This window comes from Narcine bancroftii, chromosome 5 (genome assembly GCF_036971445.1).
Source record: "Narcine bancroftii isolate sNarBan1 chromosome 5, sNarBan1.hap1, whole genome shotgun sequence".
Taxonomy (NCBI): Eukaryota; Metazoa; Chordata; class Chondrichthyes; order Torpediniformes; family Narcinidae; genus Narcine; species Narcine bancroftii.
In genome coordinates this window covers 224,992,029-225,019,062 of record NC_091473.1, presented here as the reverse complement: position 1 = coordinate 225,019,062, position 27,034 = coordinate 224,992,029, and the positions used below count along the sequence as shown (strand labels likewise).

The 27,034-nt window shown below is 44.9% G+C and overlaps 1 protein-coding gene across 1 annotated transcript in view; it reads right to left on the bottom strand.

Annotated features, from left to right (window-relative positions):
- LOC138765539 (transcriptional enhancer factor TEF-5-like) overlaps positions 1–27,034 on the bottom strand; it is a gene marked incomplete at its 5' end in the record, with an annotated part of 196,427 nt that overhangs the window by 20,513 nt on the left and 148,880 nt on the right. The window contains 3 exons of the mRNA XM_069942570.1: positions 6,643–6,816; positions 8,979–9,109; positions 12,606–12,667. Coding sequence (XP_069798671.1) covers positions 6,643–6,816; positions 8,979–9,109; positions 12,606–12,667 — 367 coding nt within the window. The remainder of the gene's footprint in view (positions 1–6,642; positions 6,817–8,978; positions 9,110–12,605; positions 12,668–27,034) is intronic.

Sequence of the window (27,034 nt, the reverse complement as noted above, 5' to 3'; positions counted from 1 at the left end):
TAGAAGGTCACAGATCTCACTGAAGATACTGCATATTGTACTTCTGTGACTGTCACTAGGAGGAAATTTGATATTGCAAATTCTAGTTGCAGGAAAGAACAAAATACAGTAAAACCCCTGGTATCTGGAATTCAAGCAAACAGCAGCCTTAAGCAACTGGAAAAAAAATAGAGGAAATTTTTAAAAAAAGGATAGAATAACAGATTTTTTTAAAATGCCATGTTTAAAATTGTATAAGTAAATGTTCTCTGAGGTAACACTTAAACCTTTGGTGAAGATGGGAGCAAATATTCAGCCAGCGGAGTGCCTTGGTTGTGTTTCACTCCTAGCAGCTGTTTGAATAAATTTGGGTGAAACAGGATGAAGAGCTGGTTGATGCCACTCGCTGCTGGAGTGACGCTCTTAAAGTATCTCCTTATCCATGCTTAGTAAGAGTCTCCCTGGTCAGAGGCTTTATTAGAAACTTGGGGGAGAGAGAGGGGCGGGTGGGGGGGAAGCAATTATCTATAGGCATACCCTGCATATCACAGTTAATGCTTTCCAAGCAAGTTCAGTGCTAGGGAAAACCACTGTTCAAAGCATTATTAAATGTACTTTAATGTAATACGTTCCAATCCTATAAAAAGGATATATATAACTGATCTTTATTGGCAATAAGTGGACATTGTTTATTTAAGAAAATATTTGTCTAATTCGGCCACAAGCCTTTCACAAAAGTTATTTTGGTACCACCATGGGATAGTGCAGGGAGCCCAATTGCAGTGGGGACAGCAATAAATAACTCTCTCTCTTCCACAGCAAATTACGGAGGTTCCCCTCCGTACAAACTGGCATTGTTCAGTAGTTTGGAAACTCGCTGGACTACCATATCAGAGGAGAGACGGAAAAAAAAAACAGGTTCCCATCAGTGTAAGGCAGAGTGCTGCGGGATAATGCAGGGAGCCCGGTCACAGCGGGGACAGCAATAACTTTCAACACAGCCACTTAACTCTCTCTATTTGACAGCTCAGCGCCTGTATTTCAAATATTTTAGAGTCTTACAAAGTGTTAAGAGGTGGTTTAAATAGCAACAACAACAAAAAGTTAATGTTGCAACAACAACAAAAATTTAACGTTGCAAATTTAAAACCGCAGGTCAGAAATTTCAAACTGCGTTAGAACAAAATACGCGCTTTTCAAAACCGCGTTATACAGGATACATATAATGTTATTGTTCGTCTTTCAGGTGGTTCCGTGGAGGGGGAGGAACCTGCAGTTAACCATATAACCATTTACGGAGCGGAAAAAGGCCATGTCGGCCTTTCGAGTCCACACCGGTTCACTAGAACAACTCCACTAGCTCAAACCTCCCGCTCAGTGCCAATAACCCTCCAACCCCCTCACCTCCATGTATACATCCAACCTTCTCTTAAATGACAGAAGGGACCCTGACGCAACTATCTCATTCGGAAGATCATTCCATTCCGCCACCACTCGCTGAGTGTAAAAGCCACCTCTAATATTTCTCCTAAAGTGTTGCCCCCTTACCCTTAACTCATCCTCTTGTTCCAACCTCCCCTGCCCTCAGGGGAAAGAGTCTGTTTATGTCTAGTTTGTCTATTCCTTTCATAATTTTAAATACCTCTGTCAAGTCCCCTCTCAGTCGTCTACGTTCCAATGAATAAGTTGCAGCGAGTGTTAAATTTTTTCAAAAAAAGGGTGACTGAAAATAAAGTAAAATGTTTTAAGGTTTATATATTCATGCAAATGAAGATTGTTCATTTGGTATTTTTGCCTTTTAAATTAATGCAGGTGTATTAGTTAGTCATTAAATAAATGTGAGCAGGAAAGGGCTTTGGCAAATACTAGAGCACATCGGATGCCCCCCAAAGTTCCTCAACATGATTATCCAACTGCACGAAAACCAACAAGGTCGGGTCAGATACAGCAATGAGCTCTCTGAACCCTTCTCCATTAACAATGGCGTGAAGCAAGGCTGTGTTCTCGCACCAACCCTCTTTTCAATCTTCTTCAGCATGATGCTGAAACAAGCCATGAAAGACCTCAACAATGAAGACGCTGTTTACATCCGGTACCGCACGGATGGCAGTCTCTTCAATCTGAGGCGCCTGCAAGCTCACACCAAGACACAAGAGAAACTTGTCCGTGAACTACTCTTTGCAGATGATGCCGCTTTAGTTGCTCATTCAGAGCCAGCTCTTCAGCGCTTGACGTCCTGTTTTGCGGAAACTGCCAAAATGTTTGGCCTGGAAGTCAGCCTGAAGAAAACGGAGGTCCTCCATCAGCCAGCTCCCCACCATGACTACCAGCCCCCCCACATCTCCATCGGGCACACAAAACTCAAAACGGTCAACCAGTTTACCTATCTCGGCTGCACCATTTCATCAGATGCAAGGATCGACAATGAGATAGACAACAGACTCGCCAAGGCAAATAGCGCCTTTGGAAGACTACACAAAAGAGTCTGGAAAAACAACCAACTTAAAAACCTCACAAAGATTAGCGTATACAGAGCCGTTGTCATACCCACACTCCTGTTCAGCTCCGAATCATGGGTCCTCTACCGGCATCACCTACGGCTCCTAGAACGCTTCCACCAGCGTTGTCTCCGCTCCATCCTCAAAATTCATTGGAGCGACTTCATCCCTAACATCGAAGTACTCGAGATGGCAGAGGCTGACAGCATCGAGTCCACGCTGCTGAAGATCCAGCTGCGCTGGGTGGGTCACGTCTCCAGAATGGAGGACCATCGCCTTCCCAAGATCGTGTTATATGGCGAGCTCTCCACTGGCCACCGTGACAGAGGTGCACCAAAGAAGAGGTACAAGGACTGCCTAAAGAAATCTCTTGGTGCCTGCCACATTGACCACTGTCAGTGGGCTGATATCGCCTCAAACCGTGCATCTTGGCGCCTCACAGTTCGCCGGGCAGCAACCTCCTTTGAAGAAGACCGCAGAGCCCACCTCACTGACAAAAGACAAAGGAGGAAAAACCCAACACCCAACCCCAACCAACCAATTTTCCCCTGCCACCGCTGCAACCGTGTCTGCCTGTCCCGCATCGGACTTGTCAGCCACAATCGAGCCTGCAGCTGACGTGGACTTTTACCCCCTCCATAAATCTTCGTCCGCGAAGCCAAGCCAAAGAAAGAAAAAAAGAAATAAATGTCTCTACAACCATAAAATACATTTATCCGGCATCTATCAATTCCCATAGATGCCAGGTACCAGAGGTTTAACTACACCAGTGGGTAAAAATGAGGAGTTGAATTTCCTGAAATCACCCAGGTGCAAAATTATTCTGTTCTGAATTAAAAGTAAGCATGAAATCTGGAGATGCCTGGGTTCAGTTTAGTACACAAAAGCACTGGAGAAATTGAACAGGCCATGCACCATCTACAGAAAGCAGGAGGCTTCAGGCATGAGCCCTTCTTCCGGTGTGCTAAAATCAGGCAGATCCATGAATAAAAAGGAGGGAGGTGGGGCTGAGCACAGGCTAACAGGTAATAAATAGATGGATACAGGTGGGGAGGAGGACAAAAGAAAAAGAAGCAATAGAAGGGACGGGCAGCAGGAAAAAAAGGTGGTTCTCTGAAGGAAGGAAAGTGACTGGTGAGCTGAGGAAAGAAGAAAGGGGATTAATGGAAATTGGAGATCAATATTGATGGTGTCTGGTTGGAAACTGCTGAGACAGAAGGTGTTCCTCCAACTTACGGATAGCCTCAAGGCGGCAGTACACGAGGCCACAGACAAACATGTCAGCGTGGTAATGTGGTGTGGAATTAAAGTGGTCGGCCATGGGGTGGTCCTTACTGTTGCAGTGGACCAAGCAAAGTGCTCAATGAAGTGATCTCCCAGTCTGCATCCATTTTTCCTAATGTAAAGGGAGCACCAGATGCAGTAAATGACCCCTGCTGATTCACAGGTGAAGTGTTGCTTCTCTTGGAAGGACTGTGTCTGGGCCCCAAATTGTGATTAGGGCAGGAAGTGTCAGTGCAAGTGTAGCACCTTGTGCTCAAAGGGGTTGGTGAGGGGGTGGGGGAGGGTATCAGGGGCGAGGTGGTGATTAGTGAGAAAGGATGTATGGTCAATGGAGCAATCCCCACAAAATGTAGAGAGGGGAGAGGAGGGAAGATACATTTGTTGGTGGGATCCTGTTGCAGGTGTTGGATGTGGAAGCTGGTGGGGTGTAAATCCCCATCCCCGTTACATCTGAGGAAGGGAAGGGGCCAAGGCAAATGTGTGGGAAATAGAGATGGGGGCTAAGTTAATAGCAGTAGAGGGGAAGCCAGATTTTCTGAAGAAGGACATCACAAATTTCCTGAAATGGAAGACCTCATCCTGGGAGCGGATGCGATAGAGATTAATAAAAGAGGGAAAGGAATAGAATCTTTCTGGGAGACACGGTGGGAGTCAAGGCAACTGTAGGAGTCGATATGTTTATAGAAGATGCCTGTAGATAACTTGTCTCCCAAAATGGAGACAGAAAGATCGAGAAAGAGGAGAGAGTTACTGGGAGATGGACCAAATGAACTTGAGGTCAGGTGAAAGTTGTCAGCAAAGTGGATAAAATCGACAAGCCCACCATGGGCTGTAGTCATCATTGTGGAGGAGGAAGAGTTAAGGATCCTCGCCTGTTTCATATTGCTCCATACTGCCAACAAAAAAGACAGGCATAGCTGGGACCCATGTGGGTACCCGTGGCTATCCCTTTGACTTGGAGAAAGTGGGATGAACCAAAGTAGGTATCGAGGGTGAGCAGTGGTGGAGGGGGTCAGGTTAATTCTGTTATTTAGGAAGAAGTGGAGACCCTTGTAACCTCCTTTATGGGGGATGGAGATGTATAGGAACTGGATGTCCAAGGTGAAAATGAGGCGGTCCAGCCCAGGGAACTGAAAGTTGTGAAAATGATGGAGAGCATGTGAGGTATCGCTGACATAGATGGGAAGCGCCTGAACTAAGGGGAACAAAATGGAGTTGAGGTATGATGATACCAGTTTGGTGGGGGTATGTTTAGACAGTGGTAATTGGGCTTGTGGATCTTGGATAAGAGGTAGAACTGGGCAATGATGGTTAGTAAACAATGAGGTTAAGAGGCTGTGGGAGGGAGATAACCAGAAGTGATGAGGTCACTGATGGCCTGATGCTTCTTGTTGGAATCCCTGTTCAAAGGGTGAGTGGAATATCAGACCTCAGCAAGCTAGAGGTCAGTGTTCTAGACTACACAGCACTGTCCTTGTCTGTGAGTTTGATAGTAAGGTTGGCATTGGTGTGGAGCATAATCTAGTCAGGATTAAACCAGTTTTGAACTGTACATCAATTTTTCTTTCAGAGTTGCGAATTCCAATCTTCTGTCTTTAAGGCTTCACAGAGTGGGGAAAAACATCAGCTTACATCTGGACAGGAGGTGGTGGGGGAAGAAATTATGAGGTTTGCTGGATGGCCAGTGCTGTCGTTCAAAAATACCACATATATTTTTAATCAATCTCGATTGTTCTCCCTGCCAATTAACTGACAAATCTCAGATTCTCTGACACTAACCACATCCCTTGGCAGTTTTTCCCATATATTCATTATTCTTTGCATGAAACTTACTTTTAAAGCCTTTTAACAGTTTACTGAACTGGGGCAATTAGGAGTGTCTATGGGGAGGGGTTGGAGGTGGTGGGGAATCGAAAGGATGTATAGGAAATAAAGCTGTGACCCTCTAACACTAAAAGACGATTGTATGAAATGCCTTCAACGAAAGCAAATTTTACTACCGTTTTAATCCTTTCACCACCGCAGTTTCTTTCAAAAGATCTTCATTTTTAACGTGTGGATGAGTTCAGCAAGGCCAGTGCTTATTTACCCAATCATTCAACATATGAGCTAAGTTACTTATTAAGCAATTTCTGAAAGCAATGGAGCATCATTCAAATGGGTGAGTCACACAAGTCCTGGAAGGAGCAGATGTTAGAGGATTTTTTTTGTTTAAATTTAAATTTTAAATGTAGACATTACATCACAGTAACAAGCCTTTCCAGCCCATCAGCCCTTCCATCCAATTACACCCAATTAACCTCCAACCCTATCCATTTGAAGGGCGGGAGGAAACCGGGGAAAACCCATGCTGACGTGGGGAGAGTGTGGCTCTGACGGTTAGGCTAACGGCTACACTAACCGAGCCCCTCCAAAAATTCATTAAATTCGTTATTTTTAGCTTCTCATTCCAAATTAATTTATCCATCTTTTAAATTTGGGGTGTTGTTTGAACTCAGGTAGCCAGAATATGTGAAGAAAAACTCAGTGGGTTGGGCAGTAGGCATGGAGGAACAGTTGACATTTTAGGTTGAAACCCTGCTTAAGGAATGGAGCAGGATTTTGACCCGAAAACATCTTTCCCTCCATGAATGCTGCCCGACCCACTGAGTTCCTCTGGCAGTTTGGTTTTTTTCCCCACTCGAGATTGCAGAGTCTGCAGTTTTTTATGACCCCCAACCAGAATATTTCATCAAAGCACCTCAGTTACTAATCCAATAACTACTGCACTGGTACCTTATTCTTACAGCAAAATAAAGACTGTAAGGTCAGAGCACGTTGACAGCTCGTCGACAACAGAGAGCAAGTGAGAAGGATAGCGAAAGGCAAGACAAATTCCTACCCAGAACTTCACCAAGAAGAAAGCGTTCTGAGGTCCTTTCTCAAACAACTCTTTTAGCCCTCCTTTTTTCTCTGGGAATTTGTCGTAGATCTGGCGAATATCCACGGCCTCCAGTAGCGGGTCACTGTAGGATGGGTTTGTTTGTCCAATGTGTACGAAGAGGTGTTTGTTGTACTGTAAATAAAGAAATGTCTGGGTTACATTTTTGTACCTTCTAACTAATCCTGAATATTTATTCATTCATCCTTTCATACTTATCATCTCTTTTTCCTGTCTTGGTCATATTGCGGTCATTTAATTTATACTAATGTTGATGGTGTCTCTTATGAACCGGTTTGGCTGCATCCAGAATTTCGATGTACATGTGCTTCGTACTTAAGAATAAATCTCATCATCACCTTCCTTTAAAGACCACCTGCCCAGTCATAAGTTTCGCCTGTTCTTGTGTTTTTTTTAGAACTGTTCTCGTCTTTTTTCCACGTGTTCTCGCCTGTTCTCACATTTTTACAACCTGTTCTCGTGCTTTATCGACTCTCAATACTTTCGACTTACGGTGGGAGTCACATCCTAAGTCGGGATCCACCTGAATATCTGTGATTTTATGTGTGTGCCCCATGATCTGGAGAAATGCTCTTTCATCCGTCAGATGATAGTAAACATATCAGTGTCAAGAACACCATCTGGGCTGACACTTCAGTGCAATACTGATGGAGATTCCACTGTAAATAAAACCTTAAATGAAAGAGACCACCTTCTTACCAAATATCTAAAGCATAGGGGAATTCTTTGCAGTGCCTCACCCAACATTGATCCTTCAATTACAGGATCACATCATCCTGCAAAGGGTGGTGATTGTCTAGAATTCTCTACCCTGCATTATTCTGGAGGGTAGATCACTGGATATATTCAAAGAGAAGATAGTTAAATTTGTGGAATGTATACATTCTTCCTATGAACACGTGGAATTCCTCTGGCTGATCTGGTTTCCAGCAAGATCAGAAAACGTGCAGTTAATTGGTTACTGTCAATTCCCCCATGTGCGTGTGGATTCTAGAGGGGAGGGAGGAGAGTTGATGGGTATGTGGCGAGAGGGGTACTGGGATTAATACAAAGCTGTGCTTTCCAAATGTTTTCTTTCCACTTTAAGTTTTCCCTATGCCAAAGGTGCTCTGTGATTAGTAAGGGATTGCTTAAGGTGGGATGTGAGTGGGAAGGAACCCAAGACCCAATTGTAACTAAAATATTTTGCTTGAGAAAAATTGTCATTGGCCCATTTCCTTTGGAGTTATGAAACCGTGCACATGACGAGTCAATTAGGTACGATTAAAACAGTGGTTTTCAAACTTTTTCTTTCCACCCACATACCACCTTAAGCAATCCCTTACTACTCAAAGAGCACCGATGGCATAGGATGACAAGAAGATTGAAAACCACTGATGTAAAGGGATATCTGATGGTCAGTGTAGACTGGGTGTCCCAAAAGGTCCATATCAGTGCTGATTTAATCTATGAGGAGCACAGATAAGATAAATAGTCAATGTTTTTCCACAGGGCAGGCGAGTCCTATACAAGAGATTAAGATGAGATAGGAATGATTTATAAAGGGCCCCCAGGGGCACCTTTTTCACACAGAGGGTAGTGGGATATGGAATGAGCTGCCAGAGGAAGTGGTAGAGGTCAGGTCATTTAGAAATGTACATGGATATGAAATGTTTAGAAGGATACGGGTGGACTTCTGACAAATAGAATGAGTTTAGGGATACAATGTAGTCATCATGGTCAAGCTGGGCCAAAGGGCTTGTTGCATGCTGTAAAATCTATGACTCCGTGCTTTTCTTAGTAGGAGGAGCTTTTGTTATCCAGCCCAAATTTTCTCAAAGCAGAGACAAACAGAAACTGGAACAACACCCTGAATGCGGGAGGTGCTCAGTGATGCCAAATAAAATTTAAATGTTAAATTTAGACACATAACACAATAACATGCCCTTCCTAACACTAACCCTTTGCCACCCAATTGACCTCCAACTCCCGGTACATTTTAAAGGGCGGAAAGAAACCAGAGTACTCGGAGGAAACCATGCAGAAATCTGGAGAATGTACAAACTCCTTACAGACAGTGCCAGATTCAAACCCGGGTCACTGGTGCTGTAACGCCATTGCGCTAACCACTTGGCTAACCGTGTCACCCCAATAAGTGGTCAACGTTTTGCTCTGAAACCCTTCATCAGGTCTGATGAGAAAGAGGAAAGTCTTCCTTGTTTGAAACCAAGATGGGAGCCTTGCCAATCCAATGTGAGGCAAGCAAGAGGAGAGATGGTCTGAGGAAGGATCCATACCGTGTCTGGGTCTCTCTGCACTTCCACAAAGGCAGAGTACTCCAGCAGCCTGAGCTTGGAGGAAGCAATGGTCCGGTCCTGCCACACTGGGATAGTGGCAGGAGGTGTGAGAGGACCCAGGGGTTCGTAACCTGCAGAATAAATAAGGCAGCAAAATTAAGCTCAAGTACGCTCAACAATACTGGAAGAAGAACCTTTGGTTCAGCAGTTTCCCCTCTCCCAACTGCCCAGCCACAAAGGATGAAACATTAATATCAAAATACAAGTTTATTTTCCTGCTGAGAGTCAATTGACGAGTGCATCTCTGTGTACAAGGGCACGAAGAACGATGGGCTCACAATGCGTTCAAGGGTAGCTGACTGGGGCGTTGGTTTAATGCTGGTGATTGATTCTGCCTACTGAGAGACAGAAGAGGCATAGGTAAGGTGAACAGCCAGCTCTCTTTTCCCCCAGGGCCGGAATAGCAAACACCAGAGGACAGCTCTACAAAGTGAAGGGAGGAAAGTTTAGAGCAGACTTCAGGGGCAATTTTTTTTTTTAAATCACAAAGAGTTGTGGGTGCCTGGAATGCCTTGTCGGGGTGGTGGTAGAGGCTGCAACATTAGGTGCATTTAAGAGACTCTTGGATAGACATGTGATTTAAAGAAACGTAGAGGGTTATGAGGTACAAAGGATTTAGTACTTTTCTTTCAGAAGGAATATATAGGTTGGCACAACATCGAGGGCGAAAGGGCCAGTACTATGCTGTAATGTTCGATGTTAATATGGTAATTCAATTCCAATGCCTTCTATATCTCATCTTTCTCTGGAACCCTTTTTGACTGACAAAAATCTATTAATCTCTGCTTTGAAGTTTTCTTCAGAAACTGTCCAAGATCCAGTGTCTGTTTCGTACAACAGTGAAATTCCCTGGTGAATGAAATTTGATACCCCCTTAACTTGTACATTGGACAATACAGATCTATGTGCACACAATGACCTTTCATCTGCCAGCACGTGGCATTCTGAGGTTTGAAGTGGAAATTAGCTGGGTTATTAGCCATGGGAAATTGCCTCATTACAACCTCAGTAAAGCCCTTCAGCCCACAATATTCTGCCAATCTATAAAAACCTACTCAACAATCTAATCCTTCCCTACCTCTTGAGTCTCTAAGAGTCTTTTAAATGTCCCTATTTTTACCAGCCACCACCACCACCCATGGCAATTCATTTCATTCTCTGTGTAAAAAGCTTACCCTTGACATCTCCCCTGAACTTTTTGTTCCCCTCACTAAACAGATATTCTCTAGTATTTGCTACCGTCGCTCCAGGAAAAAGATGCTGCCTGCCCACCCTATCTATGCCTTGGATAATTTTGTAGACCTCTATTACGTCACTTCTCATCCTTCTTCGCTCCAAAGAGAAGAGCCCTAGCTCTGTTAACCTTGCGTCATAACAAGTTTTCCAATCTAGGCAACATCCTGGTAAATCCCTCTGCACCCTCTTCAAAAGCTTCCACATCCTTCCTGTAACCAGGTGACCAGAACTGAACATGTGGTCTCAACAGAGTTTTATAGAGCTATAACATTACTTCATGACCCTTGAACTCAATGAAGCCCGCATACCATAAGCCTTCTTAACTACCCTATCAATCTGCACAGCAACCTTGAGTGATCTACAGATTTAGACCCTGGTGTCCCTCTGACTTCTACACAGTTAAGAATCTTACCATTAGCCATATACTCCACCAAGTTTGACATTCCAAAATACATCACTTCCGCTTATCTCGATAGAACTCAAATTTTCTCGATAGAAAAATGGGTAGAGAGGGTGGAGCTGAAACCAGGGAAGATGAGAGCAGTGCAGCTGATTGGAGAAGAGTTTGGGAAGATGTGCGATGGGATCAAGCATCTGAGTTCAGTTAGAGATGAAAGTTGGGCACGAACTGCGTGAGGGAGTCAGGAGCTGAGGTCAGGGAGAGTGGGAGAATGGTGGTGTCATGAAAAGGAGGGTTGGTAGAAGACTGGTTTGAGGTCACGGAGAGGTATTTGGGAGTTTAGGGGTGACAACAGTTAAGAATCGATATAGAGAATCTGCCTGGATAATGATAGACTGCTTCAACTCGCCAACATAGCAGGGCTGCAAAATTAACAGTTTTACTCAAATCCTGTCAATGCCTATGCCCTGACCTGTTTGAGATCACTGTGCTTGCCCAGTGGTATCCATATGCAGGGAGGCAGAACTAAAACCCAGATATCAATAAGACTGAAATAGTGCAGAGAAAATTTACAAGGATGTTGCTGGTGCTTGAGGAGTTGAGTTACAAGGAGAGGTTAAACAGGTTAGGACTCGATTCCTTGGAGCATCGAAGAATGAGGAGAGATTTGATAGAAGTATACAAAATTATGATGGGTATAGATAGAGTAAATGCAAGAAGGCTTTTTCCACTGAAGTTATATGAGATACAAAGCAGAGGACATGGGTTAAGGGTGAATGGGGAGAAATTTGTGGAGAATATTAGGGGGAATTTCTTCACACAGGGCGTAGTTGGTGTGTGGAATGAGTTGCCAGCTGAATTGGTAAATGCAAGCTCAATTTTGACATTTAGGAAAACTTTGAACAGGTACATGGATCGGAGGGGTATGAATCATGCAGGTCAGTGGGACCAGGCAAAATAATAGTTTGGCCCAGACTAGAAGGGCCGAATAGCCTGTTTTCTGTGCTGAAGTGTTTAATGGTTTTATATGTGCAGGCAGTGCCCAATACCAGTTAGAAATAAGGGTTTTTGTTTAACTTCCAACTCTTGGAGCTGATAAGCATTACACTGAATGACAGGATATGGAGAGTCATGGTCACACAACATTGAAGCAGGCTCTTCGGCCCAACTTGATCACGTTGACCAAACTAGTACCATTTCCCTACATTTGGCTCATGTCCCAATAGACCCATCTTATCCATGTATTGTTAAGTATTTTACATTCATTTAAGATGCTCACTTAGAACAGAAATGCATAGGAATTTCATCAGCCAGGTAAAACTGTGAAATTTGTTGCCACAAGCAATTGTGGGTGTAATTGAGACAGAGATTTATAAGTTATTCATTAGCCAGGGCATCAAAGGTTATGGGACGAAGGCCGGGCAGTGGCAGTGTCTTACAACTAAAATGGATTAATAGCTCAGATTTTGTCCTCAAGAACATAGAACAAAGCTTGAAATGAAAACATTTCAGCTAAGGAGGCAACTTGGTGGCCAACATTGAACTGGGACCAATCTCCCACACGTTTGACTCAACACACGTCATTAAGTCACTAGGGTCGGTGACTCAATTCCCCCCCGCATGTCCGATTCAGCACGTTAACGCGTCACCTGAGTCAGTGACTCAACCCCACCATGTGCCCAACTCAGCACGCTAACAGCTCCTTGACCATTCTCTCCATCCCATTCTTTCATGGCCTGAGTCACTTGGGTCAGAAGCCAACATTCTCTCAGTTGGTCTCAGCTCTCGAACAGTGAGCATCCATGATACTTCCCAACTCTGAGATCAACCCATGTCCCTGCATTGCAGAAAGACAAGGGGCCACACAGTAGATCAGCTTCCAATTCTTCGACTCAGACCCAGTTATCAACAGTGGGAGATGGTGTACTTACTTGTTATGGGTGGTGGTACCGCAGACTGAATTGAATACGATGGTTGGGCAAAGGGCTTCACACTGTGAAAGGAACAAGACATGTGGCATGGTTAGTGTCCTCAGACAGCAGCAGGAATCACATCACAACTCTTCAGCACATTTGCCAAGGTTCTCCGTTGTCCAATGCAGTTCATTCCTGTTTAAACTAAATGTATCGCAGTGTGGTGCTACATAGACTCACAGTCAAGTGAGCTCCAGAATTACACAGGGTTAACAGGTCCAAGGGTATCCACATAAAGACGCCTTTGATTGTTATCATTCATTCCGAAGGGTTTCTCTCAGACCTCCCAACTAAAGAACAACCTCTGTATCTAAAAAAGATCTCTCATGCCCTGTAAAGTAAGGCTGCCAATACTCCCAAGCTCTTTGTGGAATATCTTACAGTTAGAGGCAAATTCTTAAGGCACTGAAAGAGCATTAACGGAGTAATATCTCGGAGCATTCAAATAATGTCATTAAAGATCCTTTCTTTGAACATTTGTTTATTAGAAACAATCTATTGGTGATGAGAATAAAGAATTGACTTTTCAATCACTGTAGGAAAGAAGAATTCTGAGATGATGGACAGGTCTGTTGGTGGACCTGTGCATGGAACAGCACAAGACAATACATCGAAACAGCGCGCAACCAACCCCTAAACATGAACTTCCACTGTTACCCTTGAATCTAGAAATTAAACTTGGAGAAGTGAATAATCAATGATGCTGGCGGAGTAAATTAACAAATGGACGGGATTAGAATGATTAATAAAAGATTAAACATTTTGCTCGTGATCCACGTGCAGATGAATTGTAACAAACATACTATATACAGAATGCAAAAACAGGACCACGTAACCCATCAGGACTAATACAATAATCCTTATGAGAGACCTCCAGAAGGAAAGATTTGTGCCAATACTGTATTTGATATTGGGTGCCACAATCCTTTGTCCAGATCCAGTTACTCTGTAAACATTGTGGGCCGTATGACTGTTGATGTTCACTGTGCACATTTCTGCTGCTGTTGCGACTGAGAAGTCCACAGGAGCTCTTGGCTGTCAAACTTTGGGGTTTCAAATCCACCATGATGACAGCAAGCACCTTCAGAATGAAGATGAGATTTTGGGCTGCGTAGTGATCACTCCTACCACGGCGGTCACGAACAAATCCATTTGAAAAAGACAGGCAGCTGAGGAGGAGGGTGTGTCAATTGACGCAGCCCAGTACGTTGCAGGCCCAGTCTATCAGCTAGGTCTGTCAGGAGACGGCCAGCCCAATCATTCAGTGACTACCAAGCCAGACTTAGTGATGAAGATCAGACCATCTGCCCATCAAGTCAGATCATGGCTGATCTGGCTTTGAACACTGTTCCACCTACATCCTCCATCATCCTTAATTCCACCCCCCTCCCCCCCCAAACCATGCACAAATCTATGTCTTTAGCAGATTTGATGAAACATCCTTGGGCAGAGAATTACTTCCACAGATAGCCTACTCCCTGGGAAAAGCAGTTCCTCCTCATCTCTGCCCTAAATCTGCTCTCCAGAATCTAGAGTCTCTGTCCCCTAGTTCTCATCTATCAATGGAAGTAACTTTCTTGCCTCAATTTTATCTATCCTTTTCATAATTTTACATGTTTCTACAAGATCCCTTCTTATTCTTCTGAATTCCAGTGATCACAGTCCCAGGCGACTCTCCTCATTAACCTGGTGAACCTCCTCTGCACCACCTCCAAGACCAGTATAACCCCAACATAGTGGACATTTGAGTGACGACCCAATATACTTTAGAGTAGAAAGCACAATAGATAACATTCACTACCCTTCTTTAACCTGATACCTTGAGATTTGGGAATCAATAGGCCACTCAAAGCTATTCCCTCTTGCTCATCTTCCACTGTGCAGCGACCTCTGACGGTGACAGGACTGTGATGGAGAGGTTTGGCACATTGTCTGTAGGGTGCATTTCTGTAAGGTATCTTGAATAATCTATCCCGGATTGAAACACAGAAGTGTGCAGACACTGTGATTGTAGTAAAAGCACATAGAAACGCTGGAGGAACTCAGCCGGACTGGCAGCGTCCATCGGAGGTAAAAATATATTACCGACATTTTGGGCCTGGGCCCTTCTTTAAGGTATAAGCAAAGAATAGGAAAGTGTCAGAATAAAAACTGGCAGGAGAAGGAGTCCAGACCAACAAAAGGAGTTGGTTGGACATGATAAGAGGAAAGGTGAGAATTGATTTTGGCTTCCTGAAAGAGGGGAGGGGGGAGGGGAGGAGGGAGAGAGGGAGAGAGAGAGAGAGAGAGAGAGCTATATTAACATTGACCTCAGATTTTCGTTAATCCACCTTCTTCTTCCCCTGTTGCTTTTCCCTCAGCTCTCTCTCTTTCTTCCTTTTCCCCCTCTTTCTCCTTTCAGAGCCAAAATCAATTCTCACCTTTCATCTTATATCCAATTCACACTTTTTGTTGGTCTAGACTCTTTCCTCTGCCATTCTTCAGTCTTTATTCTTCCCTCCTGCTCTTTGTTTACACCTTGAAAAAGGGCTTCAGCCCCAAAATGTACACTTACTATTTACACAGAGTGACTGGCTGAGTTCCTCCAGTATTTCTGTATGAATAATCTATCCAACTGCCCTCCCAGTTCCTATATGTCTCTGAGAATGCTGAAAGGCCAACTGAACCAGGAAGAAACCCTAGGGTTCCTCTTCTAGGTTTCGATACAACAGTTAGGATAAAACTTAGTGGCCCAGTAAACCAGTTCAGATAGAGGTTCAAAGTCAGCTGCATTACCGGGCGAATTCTAAGTCAGGCAATAGATTTTCTCCACTAAAGAAGACGCCCATTGCTCCCACAGTCCCGCTTTGAGCCATAGCCGCGAACTGAAGCGGCATTTGCAGCAGTGGCAATCACAGCCCTCCACTCTCCCACCGATTGCAGCAGGGACCTCTCCCCCCCCACTCTCCCCCCGCGGCAGCGACCTCCGCCACCCACCATGTCAGCGATTTCTGACTCCCACGGGGCCTGCAGTAATGGCCTCTCCCCCCAGCTGCGACCCCTCTCCCTCTTGCGGCAGCTACATCTCTTCACCCCCCCCCCGATCACGGCCCCCCACTCCCCCACCTGATCGCAGCAACTGCACCTCAGCCTGGGGGTTCCCTGTGACGCAACTGCTGACGTCACCAGAGTAACCGGGTCGGCCAATTCCCCTTTACAAACCGCTGGACCAGGACACCCGGGTAAGTTTGACTGGGTTCTCTGATCACCTCTGAGGTAAGTTGGGTTCTGACTGGGTTGGGCCCTTTCAAATTGCTCTGTAACTGGGTTGCTAATCGTGCAAATTGCCCGGTTAACCCCATTTTATATGGCAATTTGAAAGGGCCCAATGCATCACTGACAAATGCCAGGACCAGTTCATCCCTTGACTAACACCACTTGGTTTGTAACTTAGGCTACTCTACAGTGACATCTGCAGGCCACAGACTACAACTGCTTCCATACACAGGATAAAACAAGGACATGGTTACAAGTGCTCTGAAACATCCCATGCACAAGGATGTTAAAATTAACTGCTCTAGTTTAACAAAAAGAAATGCTGTGCGAACAGGAGAATGGGTTGAGTTTTAAGTATAACTAACAGACACAACTTTAAGCACCAAATTCCTCTATCCTCAGATCACAGATGATGGAGGTTAACATTCTTAACTGCTCCAGCAACCAGAGTTTAGTGCAAGAGGTAAATGAAAAAATCTGCAGATACTGGGCTCTGCTGTAGTACACAAAAGAGGATTGGAGAAATTCAGCAGGTCACGCAGCATCCAGAGGAAATAAAAGGCAGTCAACAATTCAGGCCCACTCCTGAAGAAGAGATCAGACCCAAAACGTCGATTTGCCTTTTACTTCCTCTAGATGCTGTGTGACCTGCTGAGTTTCTCCAGCACATTTTTTGGGGGGCACTGCAGAGTTTGATCTTCACCGCCAAGTAGTGTCTGTGTGGAGTTTGGACATTCACCCTGCCGATGAGTAAGTGGGGAGACTAAAATGGGATGAGTAAAGGATGAGTTTTATCGCATTGTTTGACCATGTTTACACGCTGTATGGCTTTGTGAAATCTGCTGCTCCAAATCTTGGCCTTTGTGCTGTTCAATGTAAACACTGAGGCTGATAAGAGGCAGCTGCTTAACAGTGGTGGCTTCAGGAAGGCTACAAACTGCGTCGCAAGATCACACTGAGCTGGCCATGCGCCAATTATGATGTGAGAGAAACATGCTGTGATTGAGATAAGAACACTGAAATGCTGGAGGAACTCAGCATGTCTATTTAGCATCTAGAGGAGACAAAGATATGTTGCCGATTTTTCACACCTGAGCCCTTCTTCAAGGAAAAATCAGAAAAAGTATTTCAGAAAGTCTCAGAATTCAACCAATGGGGGAGGAATCCAGACCAACAAAAGGACTGGGTAGAATTTCTAGATGGGGAATGGAAAGACGACAGGGGAAGCAAGGGGGTTGGGGGTGGTTTAACAAAAACCAATTAATGCCATCCGGTTGGAAGATTGCCCAGTCAGAAGATGAGGTGTTGTTCCTCCAATTTACAGGTGGCCTCAGTCTGACAGTGGATGAGACCATGGACAGACACGTCGGCAAGGGAATGGAATGGGGAAATCAAAATGGGTGGCCACTGGGAGATCCATGGCAGTAGACAGAGCTGAGGTGCTCTACAAAGCGATCTCCCAGTCTGCGTCCAGTCTCTCCAATGCAGAGGAGACCACAGCGCGAGCACCAGATTCAGTAGATGACCCCTTGAAGATTCACACGTGAAATGCTCCTTCACTTGGTAGGACTGTTTGGGGTCATGACTGTGGGCGCAAGTGGAGTATTCCCAATTGTGGCGTAGGGACATTTATACAGTAAAACTCCCATTATCCAGCATTCAAGCAACCAGCAGCCTCAAGCAACTGGCAACAAAAAAAAATTGTGTAAAATAAAATAGGTAAAAAGAACACACAAGTTGTAAATTGGCACCTCCCTAGTGGTCAGTCCGCCAATCCACGTGATACGCACTCTCAAGCAACGGGTAAATTCACTTATCCAGCATCTACCCATTGATGCTGTATCAACATGAAGAAGAACCATCCCCTTCGTGCTGATGTGCAACATTCCAAACTGATGGAAAATAACGGATGCAAAAGGTTTCACAGAGCTACACAGTAACACCAAGGTAACAACAGATATACGCCCAGGGACATTCACTCTGTACTCCTCACATCTCAGAGATACTCCACAAAACTTAATCAACATTCTTAATGGTTACTGTAGCAGTTAGCATGACACTATTACAGCAATAGCAACAATGGTACAAATCCACCACTATCTGTAAGGAGTTTGTACATTCTCCCCATGTCTGTGTAGGTTTTTTTTCTGGTTTGCTCCCACCTTCCAAAAAAAATGTATGGGGCTTATAGGTTAATTGGCATGGGCTTGTGGGCCAGAAGGGCCTGTTATCTCTAAAACTATACAAAAAAATTATTCTCTTTGGTGTGACGAAGGATGAGGGGTGACTTAATAGAGGCAGATAAAATTATGAGGTGGACAGCCTGCACCTTTTTCCAAGGGAGACAACTGTAAATCCCAGAGGACATCGGTTTAAGATGAGTGGAGGCAAGTTTTTCGGAGAGATGTCAGAGGCAAGGTTTGTACTCAGAGATGGTGGGTGCCTGAAAATGCATTGGTGTGTGTGGTTGTGGAGGCTGGTACAATAGGGACATGGATGAAAGAAAAATCGAGGGTTATGGGTGTGAGGTTGTGAAGGATTGGATTGCCGTTGAGTAGGTTTTCATGGGTCGAGGCCAAATGGCCTGTACTGTGCTGTAAGGTTCCGTGCAAGCACAACAATGTGAGCAACACAATGAAAGCAAATGCATAGAAACATTTAAAATTCAAATCCATGTCATTACAGCCTGAAGATATGATTCTTGTGACACGCTATAGCCGCGCGAACCATCACGAAACTCCACGTGACAGAGCACTATTTCTGACTGTAGACACCGGTGGTCCACGGGTTTGATGTAAATAGTCCGCAGTGCGGCAGCCTAATAAATGTAATAAACAATTAAAATGCAAAATGAGGTTGCACATTTGGTGACAAAAATGAAAACTCTCAAAAAGAATTCCTCCCATCAAAGCAAACGCTCTATTGGTGGTTGGATCAGGGGGTCGAGCTCGCCTGCCCCTTTACCCCCCCCCCCCACAGGAGGTCCATGGGTTTGCAGTTAGTTGATCAGGGTGGAAAAAAGAATTTGAGGACCAATGGCATAGAGAAGGTCATGCAGCTTCCATAGCCAACCAATGTTTCATCAAAGAAACTGACAAAGTGCCCAAGTCTGTAACATTGGTACAACCCAATGAAGGGCCTCGCCTGAAATGTTGGTTACCCATTACTTCCTATGGATGACCTGCACATTTATGTATTGCACTTGACCCCAGCCTTTGCAGACTTTCTTGTTCAACAATATGAAATATGACATGAAACATGAAATGTGACATCTCATGTAATGTATCGTCCTTCAAACTAATGTGCCCATGGACCTGGAATAGATGATTTCAAACTCAGACACTGCAACTAACACCATCATCTCATCTAGAAATTAAAACTGGAAGTGTCTATAAAGGACATAACATATAAAGGGTGCTATGATCTGACTGGTTCTTTAAGTTGACATTGATGGAGGATGGGGAAAAAAACAATCTTATGACACAAATATAGTGTATAGTTGGGTGTGGTTATGAAGAAAGTATTCATCTTTCTACATCTCGCAACAGTGAGCTTGTCCAATTAGTTACACACACCAGTGGCTGACTAGCTGTAGGTTACACTTACCATAGAACTTTTCATTCCAGACAAGAAGCAGCCAGATGGTGGCAGAGTGGGACCTGTTCTTCTCAACTAGAAGACTTGGCAAAGCAGAGCAAGCAGTGTGCCAATTGTAATCGGCATTTCTTTCACAGGGAGGGGAATAAGCCTGACTAGGATTGTGCGATGAGCCTGTGATAAAACACTGCTCTCCCTCAAGTAGCCAGTTGAAGTAGTTCTAACAGTGGTTCACATGACAAAAGTAAATTCAACAAGATGACCACCTCTGATCTCCAGCCGGCAGGACCTGAGGGAGCACGGAGGTGCGGAGAGACACAAGTCAAAGAATCCCTGAAGGTGACAGAATCAGGAGAAACAGTGATGAAGGCATAGAGTTTGCTTGCCTTCGTGAAACAGGGCAGTGAACACAAGCAGAGGGTGATTGTGAAATAACTTTCTAAAACATTGATTAAGCAACAAATTGGAGTACTGTGTGTATTTCTGGTCACCACACCAGATGAAGGATGAGGTTGCAGTGGAGAGGGTGCAGAGGAGATTCACCAGGAATTTAGCTGGGAAAGATTGTTGTTTTCCTTGGAGCACAGGTTGGCCAATGAGGAATTGACTGAGGTGCAAAAAAATTACAAAGGGCATAGATAAGATAAATCTACTTTCCTTTTCTTTGTCTATGTGCTTTTTGATCTTATTCTTTTCATTTCTACTGGAGCTGTTGGAAGAATTATAATACTGGAATCTCAGGGAAAAAAATATTGGAAGGATATAAATGTGGTAATGGTAAACATAGTAAAGTTTATTAGTATTAAAATAAATGGTTTGAATAACCCTATTAAAAGAAAGAAGGTACAAAGATCTACCGGGACCAATGTCTGAAGAGGGCGCACAAAATCAGTGAACCGGTGTGGACTCGAAAGGCCAACATGGCCTGTTTCTGCTCTGTAAATGGTTATATGGTTATGGTTAAATAGGAAGCAATGCAGTTCAAGACTAGAGGTACAAGTTTTAACAAAGGAGTAGGTAGTATGAGGAATTTGAGAGATTATTTTCCCCCAAAAGTGTTTGGAAACTGGAATGCATTCCCTGAGAGGGAAAAAAAGATGAGGACTCTCACGATGTTGAAGAAATGTCTTGTTGACTTGTCCAAGACTGGATCCAAACATGAATTAAAATCTCCCACTACTATTATTTTATGGTGTGCATCAACCAATTGAAAACAAGTTTCTTTTATAAATCTTTTGTCATCTCCATTTGGGGTGTATAAATTTAACAGAGTCCAAGATTCAGATTGTATCTGACAGAGTACCTTAACATATCTACCTTGTGGATCAGTTGTGACATTCTGAATTGTAGCTGGAAGATTGTTCTTTATTAATATTACCACTCCCCTTGCTTTAGAATTGAAAGAAGACGCAATGGCCTGGGTCATCCAGTCTCTTTTTAATTTCTGATGTTCATTGTCCGTTAAGTGTGTTTCCTGAAGGAAGGCCAGGTCAACTCCCCTTTTTTAATAACCATATAACCATATAACCACTCCGATATAAAACCTACGACCCAAGGACCTCGCTGCCACGTCCCAGCTTGCTTGGCCACGGCACACGAACCATGGGTGTAAAGGGTGGGGCCAGTACTGCGCGCACTGCACTCCACCTAAAAGCTCCCTTGCGCAGGCCCGAGGACAGGTCCACGTCCTCCCCCTCAACGTCCTCCCCCTCCACGTCCTCCCCCTCCACGTCCTCCCCCTCCACGTCCTCCCCCTCCACGTCCTCCCCCTCCACGTCCTCCCCCTCCACGTCCTCCCCCTCCACGTCCTCCCCCTCAAAAGATGCTCACAAACTCAAGCTAGCATGCTGGAACATCAGAACCATGCTAGACAAGACTGACAGCCACCGACCTGAACGTCGGTCTGCCCTCATTGCACATGAACTCCTCAGACTTGACATCGACATAGCCGCTCTCAGTGAAGTCCGCCTGGCAGATGTAGGCAGCCTCCAAGAACGCGGCGCGGGCTACACACTCTACTGGTCTGGCAAGCCTTCGGATGAACGACGCCTATCTGGTGTAGGCTTCATGGTCAAGAGCTTCATTGCCTCCAAACTCGAAAACCTTCCGACAGGCCTCTCGGACCGAATCATGTCCATGCGACTCCCACTTCAAAACAAGCATCACATCACCCTCATCAGTGTCTATGCTCCAACCCTCCAGGCGGAACCAGCAGAAAAGAACAAGTTCTACACCGACCTGCGCAACCTCATCCAACGTACCCCTACAGCCGACAAGGTTGTCATCCTGGGCGACTTCAACGCTCGTGTCGGCAAAGACTCAGAAACCTGGCCAGGAATCCTGGGCAAGCATGGCGTCGGCAAGTGCAACGACAATGGGCGCCTCCTGTTGGAGCTCTGCGCAGAACAGCGGCTTGTCATTACAAACACCCTTTTTCAGCAGAGGGACAGCCTTAAGACCACCTGGATGCATCCCCGATCCAAACACTGGCACCTCCTGGACTACATCCTGGTGCGAGAAAGTGACAAACAAGATGTGCTCCACACCAGGGTCATGCCTAGCGCGGAATGCCACACTGACCACCGGCTGGTTCGCTGCAAGCTCAACCTTCACTTCAAGCCAAAGCCCAGGAACAATAAAGCCCCCAGAAAGAGGTTCAATGTTGTAAAACTGCAGTCAGACGAAGCGAGAGGAAACTTCCAGGCAAACCTCAAAGCAAAGCTCGACGTTGCAACCCGCCTCACGGACCCGTCCCCTGAAACCCTCTGAGATCAGTTGAAGACTACCATACTGCAATCCACTGAAGAGGTACTGGGCTTCTCCTCCAGGAAAAACAAGGACTGGTTTGACGAAAACAGCCAGGAAATCCAGGAGCTGCTGGCAAAGAAGCGAGCTGCCCACCAGGCTCACCTTACAAAGCCGTCCTGTCCAGAGAAGAAACAAGCCTTCCGTCGCGCATGCAGCCATCTTCAGCGCAAACTCCGAGAGATCCAAAATGAGTGGTGGACTAGCCTCGCCAAACGAACACAGCTCAGCGCGGACATTGGCGACTTCAGGGGTTTCTACGAGGCTCTAAAGGCAGTGTACGGCCCCTCACCCCAAGTCCAAAGCCCGCTGCTCAGCTCAGACGGCAAAGTCCTCCTCAGCGACAAGATCTCCATCCTCAACCGATGGTCAGAACACTTCCAATCTCTTTTCAGTACCAACCGCTCAGTCCAAGATTCCGCCCTGCTCCAGCTCCCTCAACAGCCCCTAAGGCTAGAGCTGGATGAGGTTCCCACCCTGGATGAGACATATAAGGCAATCGAACAACTGAAAAGTGGCAAAGCAGCAGGTATGGATGGAATCCCCCCAGAAGTCTGGAAGGCTGGCGGCAAAACTCTGCATGCCAAACTGCATGAGTTTTTCAAGCTTTGTTGGGACCAAGGTAAACTGCCTCAGGATCTTCGTGATGCCACCATCATCACCCTGTACAAAAACAAAGGCGAGAAATCAGACTGCTCAAACTACAGGGGAATCACGTTGCTCTCCATTGCAGGCAAAATCTTCGCTAGGACTCTACTAAATAGAATAATACCTAGTGTCGCTGAGAATATTCTCCCAGAATCACAGTGCGGCTTTCGCGCAAACAGAGGAACCACTGACATGGTCTTTGCCCTCAGACAGCTCCAAGAAAAGTGCAGAGAACAAAACAAAGGACTCTACATCACCTTTGTTGACCTCACCAAAGCCTTCGACACCGTGAGCAGGAAAGGGCTTTGGCAAATACTAGAGCCCATCGGATGTCCCCCAAAGTTCCTCAACATGATTATCCAACTGCACGAAACCCAACAAGTTCGGGTCAGATACAGCAATGAGCTCTCTGAACCCTTCTCCATTAACAATGGCGTGAAGCAAGGCTGTGTTCTCGCACCAACCTTCTTTTCAATCTTCTTCAGCATGATGCTGAACCAAGCCATGAAAGACCCCAACAATGAAGACGCTGTTTACATCTGGTACCGCACGGATGGCAGTCTCTTCAATCTGAGGCGCCTGCAAGCTCACACCAAGACACAAGAGAAACTTGTCCGTGAACTACTCTTTGCATATGATGCCGCTTTAGTTGCACATTCAGAGCCAGCTCTTCAGCGCTTGACGTCCTGCTTTGCGGAAACTGCCAAAATGTTTGGCCTGGAAGTCAGCCTGAAGAAAACTGAGGTCCTCCATCAGCCAGCTCCCCACCATGACTACCAGCCCCCCCACATCTCCATCGGGCACACAAAACTCAAAACGGTCAACCAGTTTACCTATCTCGGCTGCACCATTTCATCAGATGCAAGGATCGACAATGAGATAGACAACAGACTCGCCAAGGCAAATAGCGCCTTTGGAAGACTACACAAAAGAGTCTGGAAAAACAACCAACTGAAAAACCTCACAAAGATAAGCGTATACAGAGCCGTTGTCATACCCACACTCCTGTTCGGCTCCGAATCATGGGTCCTCTACCGGCACCACCTACGGCTCCTAGAACGCTTCCACCAGCGTTGTCTCCGCTCCATCCTCAACATCCATTGGAGCGCTCACACCCCTAACGTCGAGGTACTCGAGATGGCAGAGGTCGACAGCATCGAGTCCACGCTGCTGAAGATCCAGCTGCGCTGGATGGGTCACGTCTCCAGAATGGAGGACCATCGCCTTCCCAAGATCGTATTATATGGCGAGCTCTCCACTGGCCACCATGACAGAGGTGCACCAAAGAAAAGGTACAAGGACTGCCTAAAGAAATCTCTTGGTGCCTGCCACATTGACCACCACCAGTGGGCTGATAACGCCTCAAACCGTGCATCTTGGCGCCTCACAGTTTGGCGGGCAGCAGCCTCCTTTGAAGAAGACCGCAGAGCCCACCTCACTGACAAAAGGCAAAGGAGGAAAAACCCAACACCCAACCCCAACCAACCAATTTTCCCTTGCAACCGCTGCAATCGTGTCTGCCTGTCCCGCATCGGACTGGTCAGCCACAAACGAGCCTGCAGCTGACGTGGACTTTTTACCCCCTCCATAAATCTTCGTCCGCGAAGCCAAGCCAAAGAAAAGAAGATAACCATATAACCATTTACGGAGCGGAAACAGGCCATGTTGGCCTTTCGCGTCTGCACCGGTTCACTGATTTTGTGCGCCCTCTTCAGACATTGGTCCCGGTAGATCTTTGTACCTTCTCTCTTTTAATAGGGTTATTCAAACCATTTATTTTAATACTAATAAACTTTACTATGTTTACCATTACCACATTTATATCCTTCAAATATTTTTTTCCCTGAGATTCCAATATTATAATTCCTCCAATAGTGGACTCAGATCTGTCAACAGCTCCAGTAGAAATGTAAAGAATAAGATCAAAAAGCACATAGACAAAGAAAAGGAAAGTAGATACCGTCATATCTGTAACACAAGACTATCCCCCCGCAATAGGTATTGAGAAAAAAAATCAAAACACCATCCAAAATATTATAGAGGGCTGTGGCTAGCTCACAGAGGCACATCTAATGTGATGCAGACAAACATCGACTCCCCCACCCCAGAAATTCATTTTAAGTGCCCATATTTCATATTCCATATTTACAAGAGGAATAAGTAATTATCTACTAATACAAACCCATTAAATTCTATCAACTTTTAGGTCAGGTAATTGATTTATAAAGTTAGTAGCGTGTTTAATATTAATAAAAGATCTTTTTTCGGCATTAAGAATCATAATTTTCAAAATAGCAGGGTGACGTAAAATCGTATCCTTTTATCCACCATAAGTTCTTTAAGGGGTTAATTTCCCATATTTTCCTTAAAAGTGACACACTCATAACTGGGTGAAAGAAGGTCTTTTCTCCTTCATATGAAAGTAGTGCTCCCCTTTCCTTCGCACCTTTGACTGCCGCTTTAAGAATTCTCTCGTGATCTTGAAATCATACACAGTTAATTAATATTGAGCGGGGCTTTTGGCCTTGAGAGGATGGGGAGTTTATATATGTTCTATGTGCTCTGTCAATTTTTATGCTATTCCCCTCTTTGTCTTGTCCCAATGTTCTTGGAATCCAATCTCAAAAAAAGGTTACTGAGTCAGGACCTTCTATTCCTTCCTTGACATCACTTCTTCTACTGTGGTTCTCCAGGACATCAATATTAACTAAAAGTTTTTTTTTCCTGATCGAAAGCATTGAGGCTTTTATCAAAATCTGTGGCTTTATCAATAACTTCATCATGTTTTTCTTCTACAAGATTGACTTTTTCATTCAGAGATTCTATTGCACCTTCTATTTTTAAAATTTTATCAAGCTTTTTATTTGTATATTTTCTTTCTTATTTAAAGCTATCAACACATGTGTTGTGTTTGGACTTAACTTTTCTTGCCTCCTCCTTCTTTACTATTGTACTGGCAACTTCTGTTGCTTCTTCCATTGAAGTCAAGTCTATTGAGCTGAAACCTGAATCTCCATCTTTCTTGGGAAGACTCATCTTCCCTACTGAGTCCAGACCATACCAATCGAGCCAGTGGGTGGCGCATGCACACTGCCCTGTGCATGCGCAGTTGTTCAGAAGCCTCCCCAACATCCCATTCGATCAGGGGAGGCAGTGACGTCGCGGTGCTGGGCCCAGGAGAAGGCGGTTCCAGCTGAGAGGTAGGTTGAACAACTTCTACAGGCGTTTTAAAGTACAGTAGGCCTTGTTCCTGTTTAGTTTCCTTCTTTTGGTGTAGTCCAGAGGCTGCCAGTCGAGTTTTATTTATTTTGGAACCCATCTTCAGGTAGGGTCATTAGCAAGTAATTATTCTTATAGAATTAAGTTGTTTTAATCCTCTTTTTTTGATCAATTCCAGGAGGGCTGAGGTTCCAAGTCTTATCTCTCACTGCATCATGTACCCCCCCCCCCCACCCCCCAGGTCCTGATGAGATCGATGGGTACAGCTCCCCAGGAATTCCAAAGTCACAGCATCAAGGTAACTGCAGCGGCAGAAATACCATCGCTTGCTTCGATGGAGATGATCTAGTTTCAAATGTATTCTTCTTCCCATGGGGGGGCAAGAATGTTGAATGGCCATAGGAACTGCTCAGACTAACCATCTGAGACCCTCACATTCACAAAACTATTTATTTGTATATATGAACATTTATCCTGAAAATATATTGTTTGTCTGCTTGCGTGTTTTGTCTGGTGTGTCTGCATGTTTTATACCAAGGACCAGAGAACGCTGTTTCGTTGTGTTGTTCTTGTACAATCATGTGATAATAAAATTGATGATTTGTATACCAGTTACACACTCTGAATTCAATACAGATTCACTTACTATGGCATTTTGAGGAGATAATCCACAGAGACTCTGATAAACCAGCAGTTGGATATCGAATCAAAGTTCCACCGAATCCTCGTGCTGCTTATAAAAATTGATCACATTGGAGTATGGAAGGCAACCGCAAACCTCTTTACATCCCAGATTAAGGAAATGCTTGCAGCCCAAGATCAATATCCAATTGTGTTGAAGTCATAACGGCGTGTTACGTCGA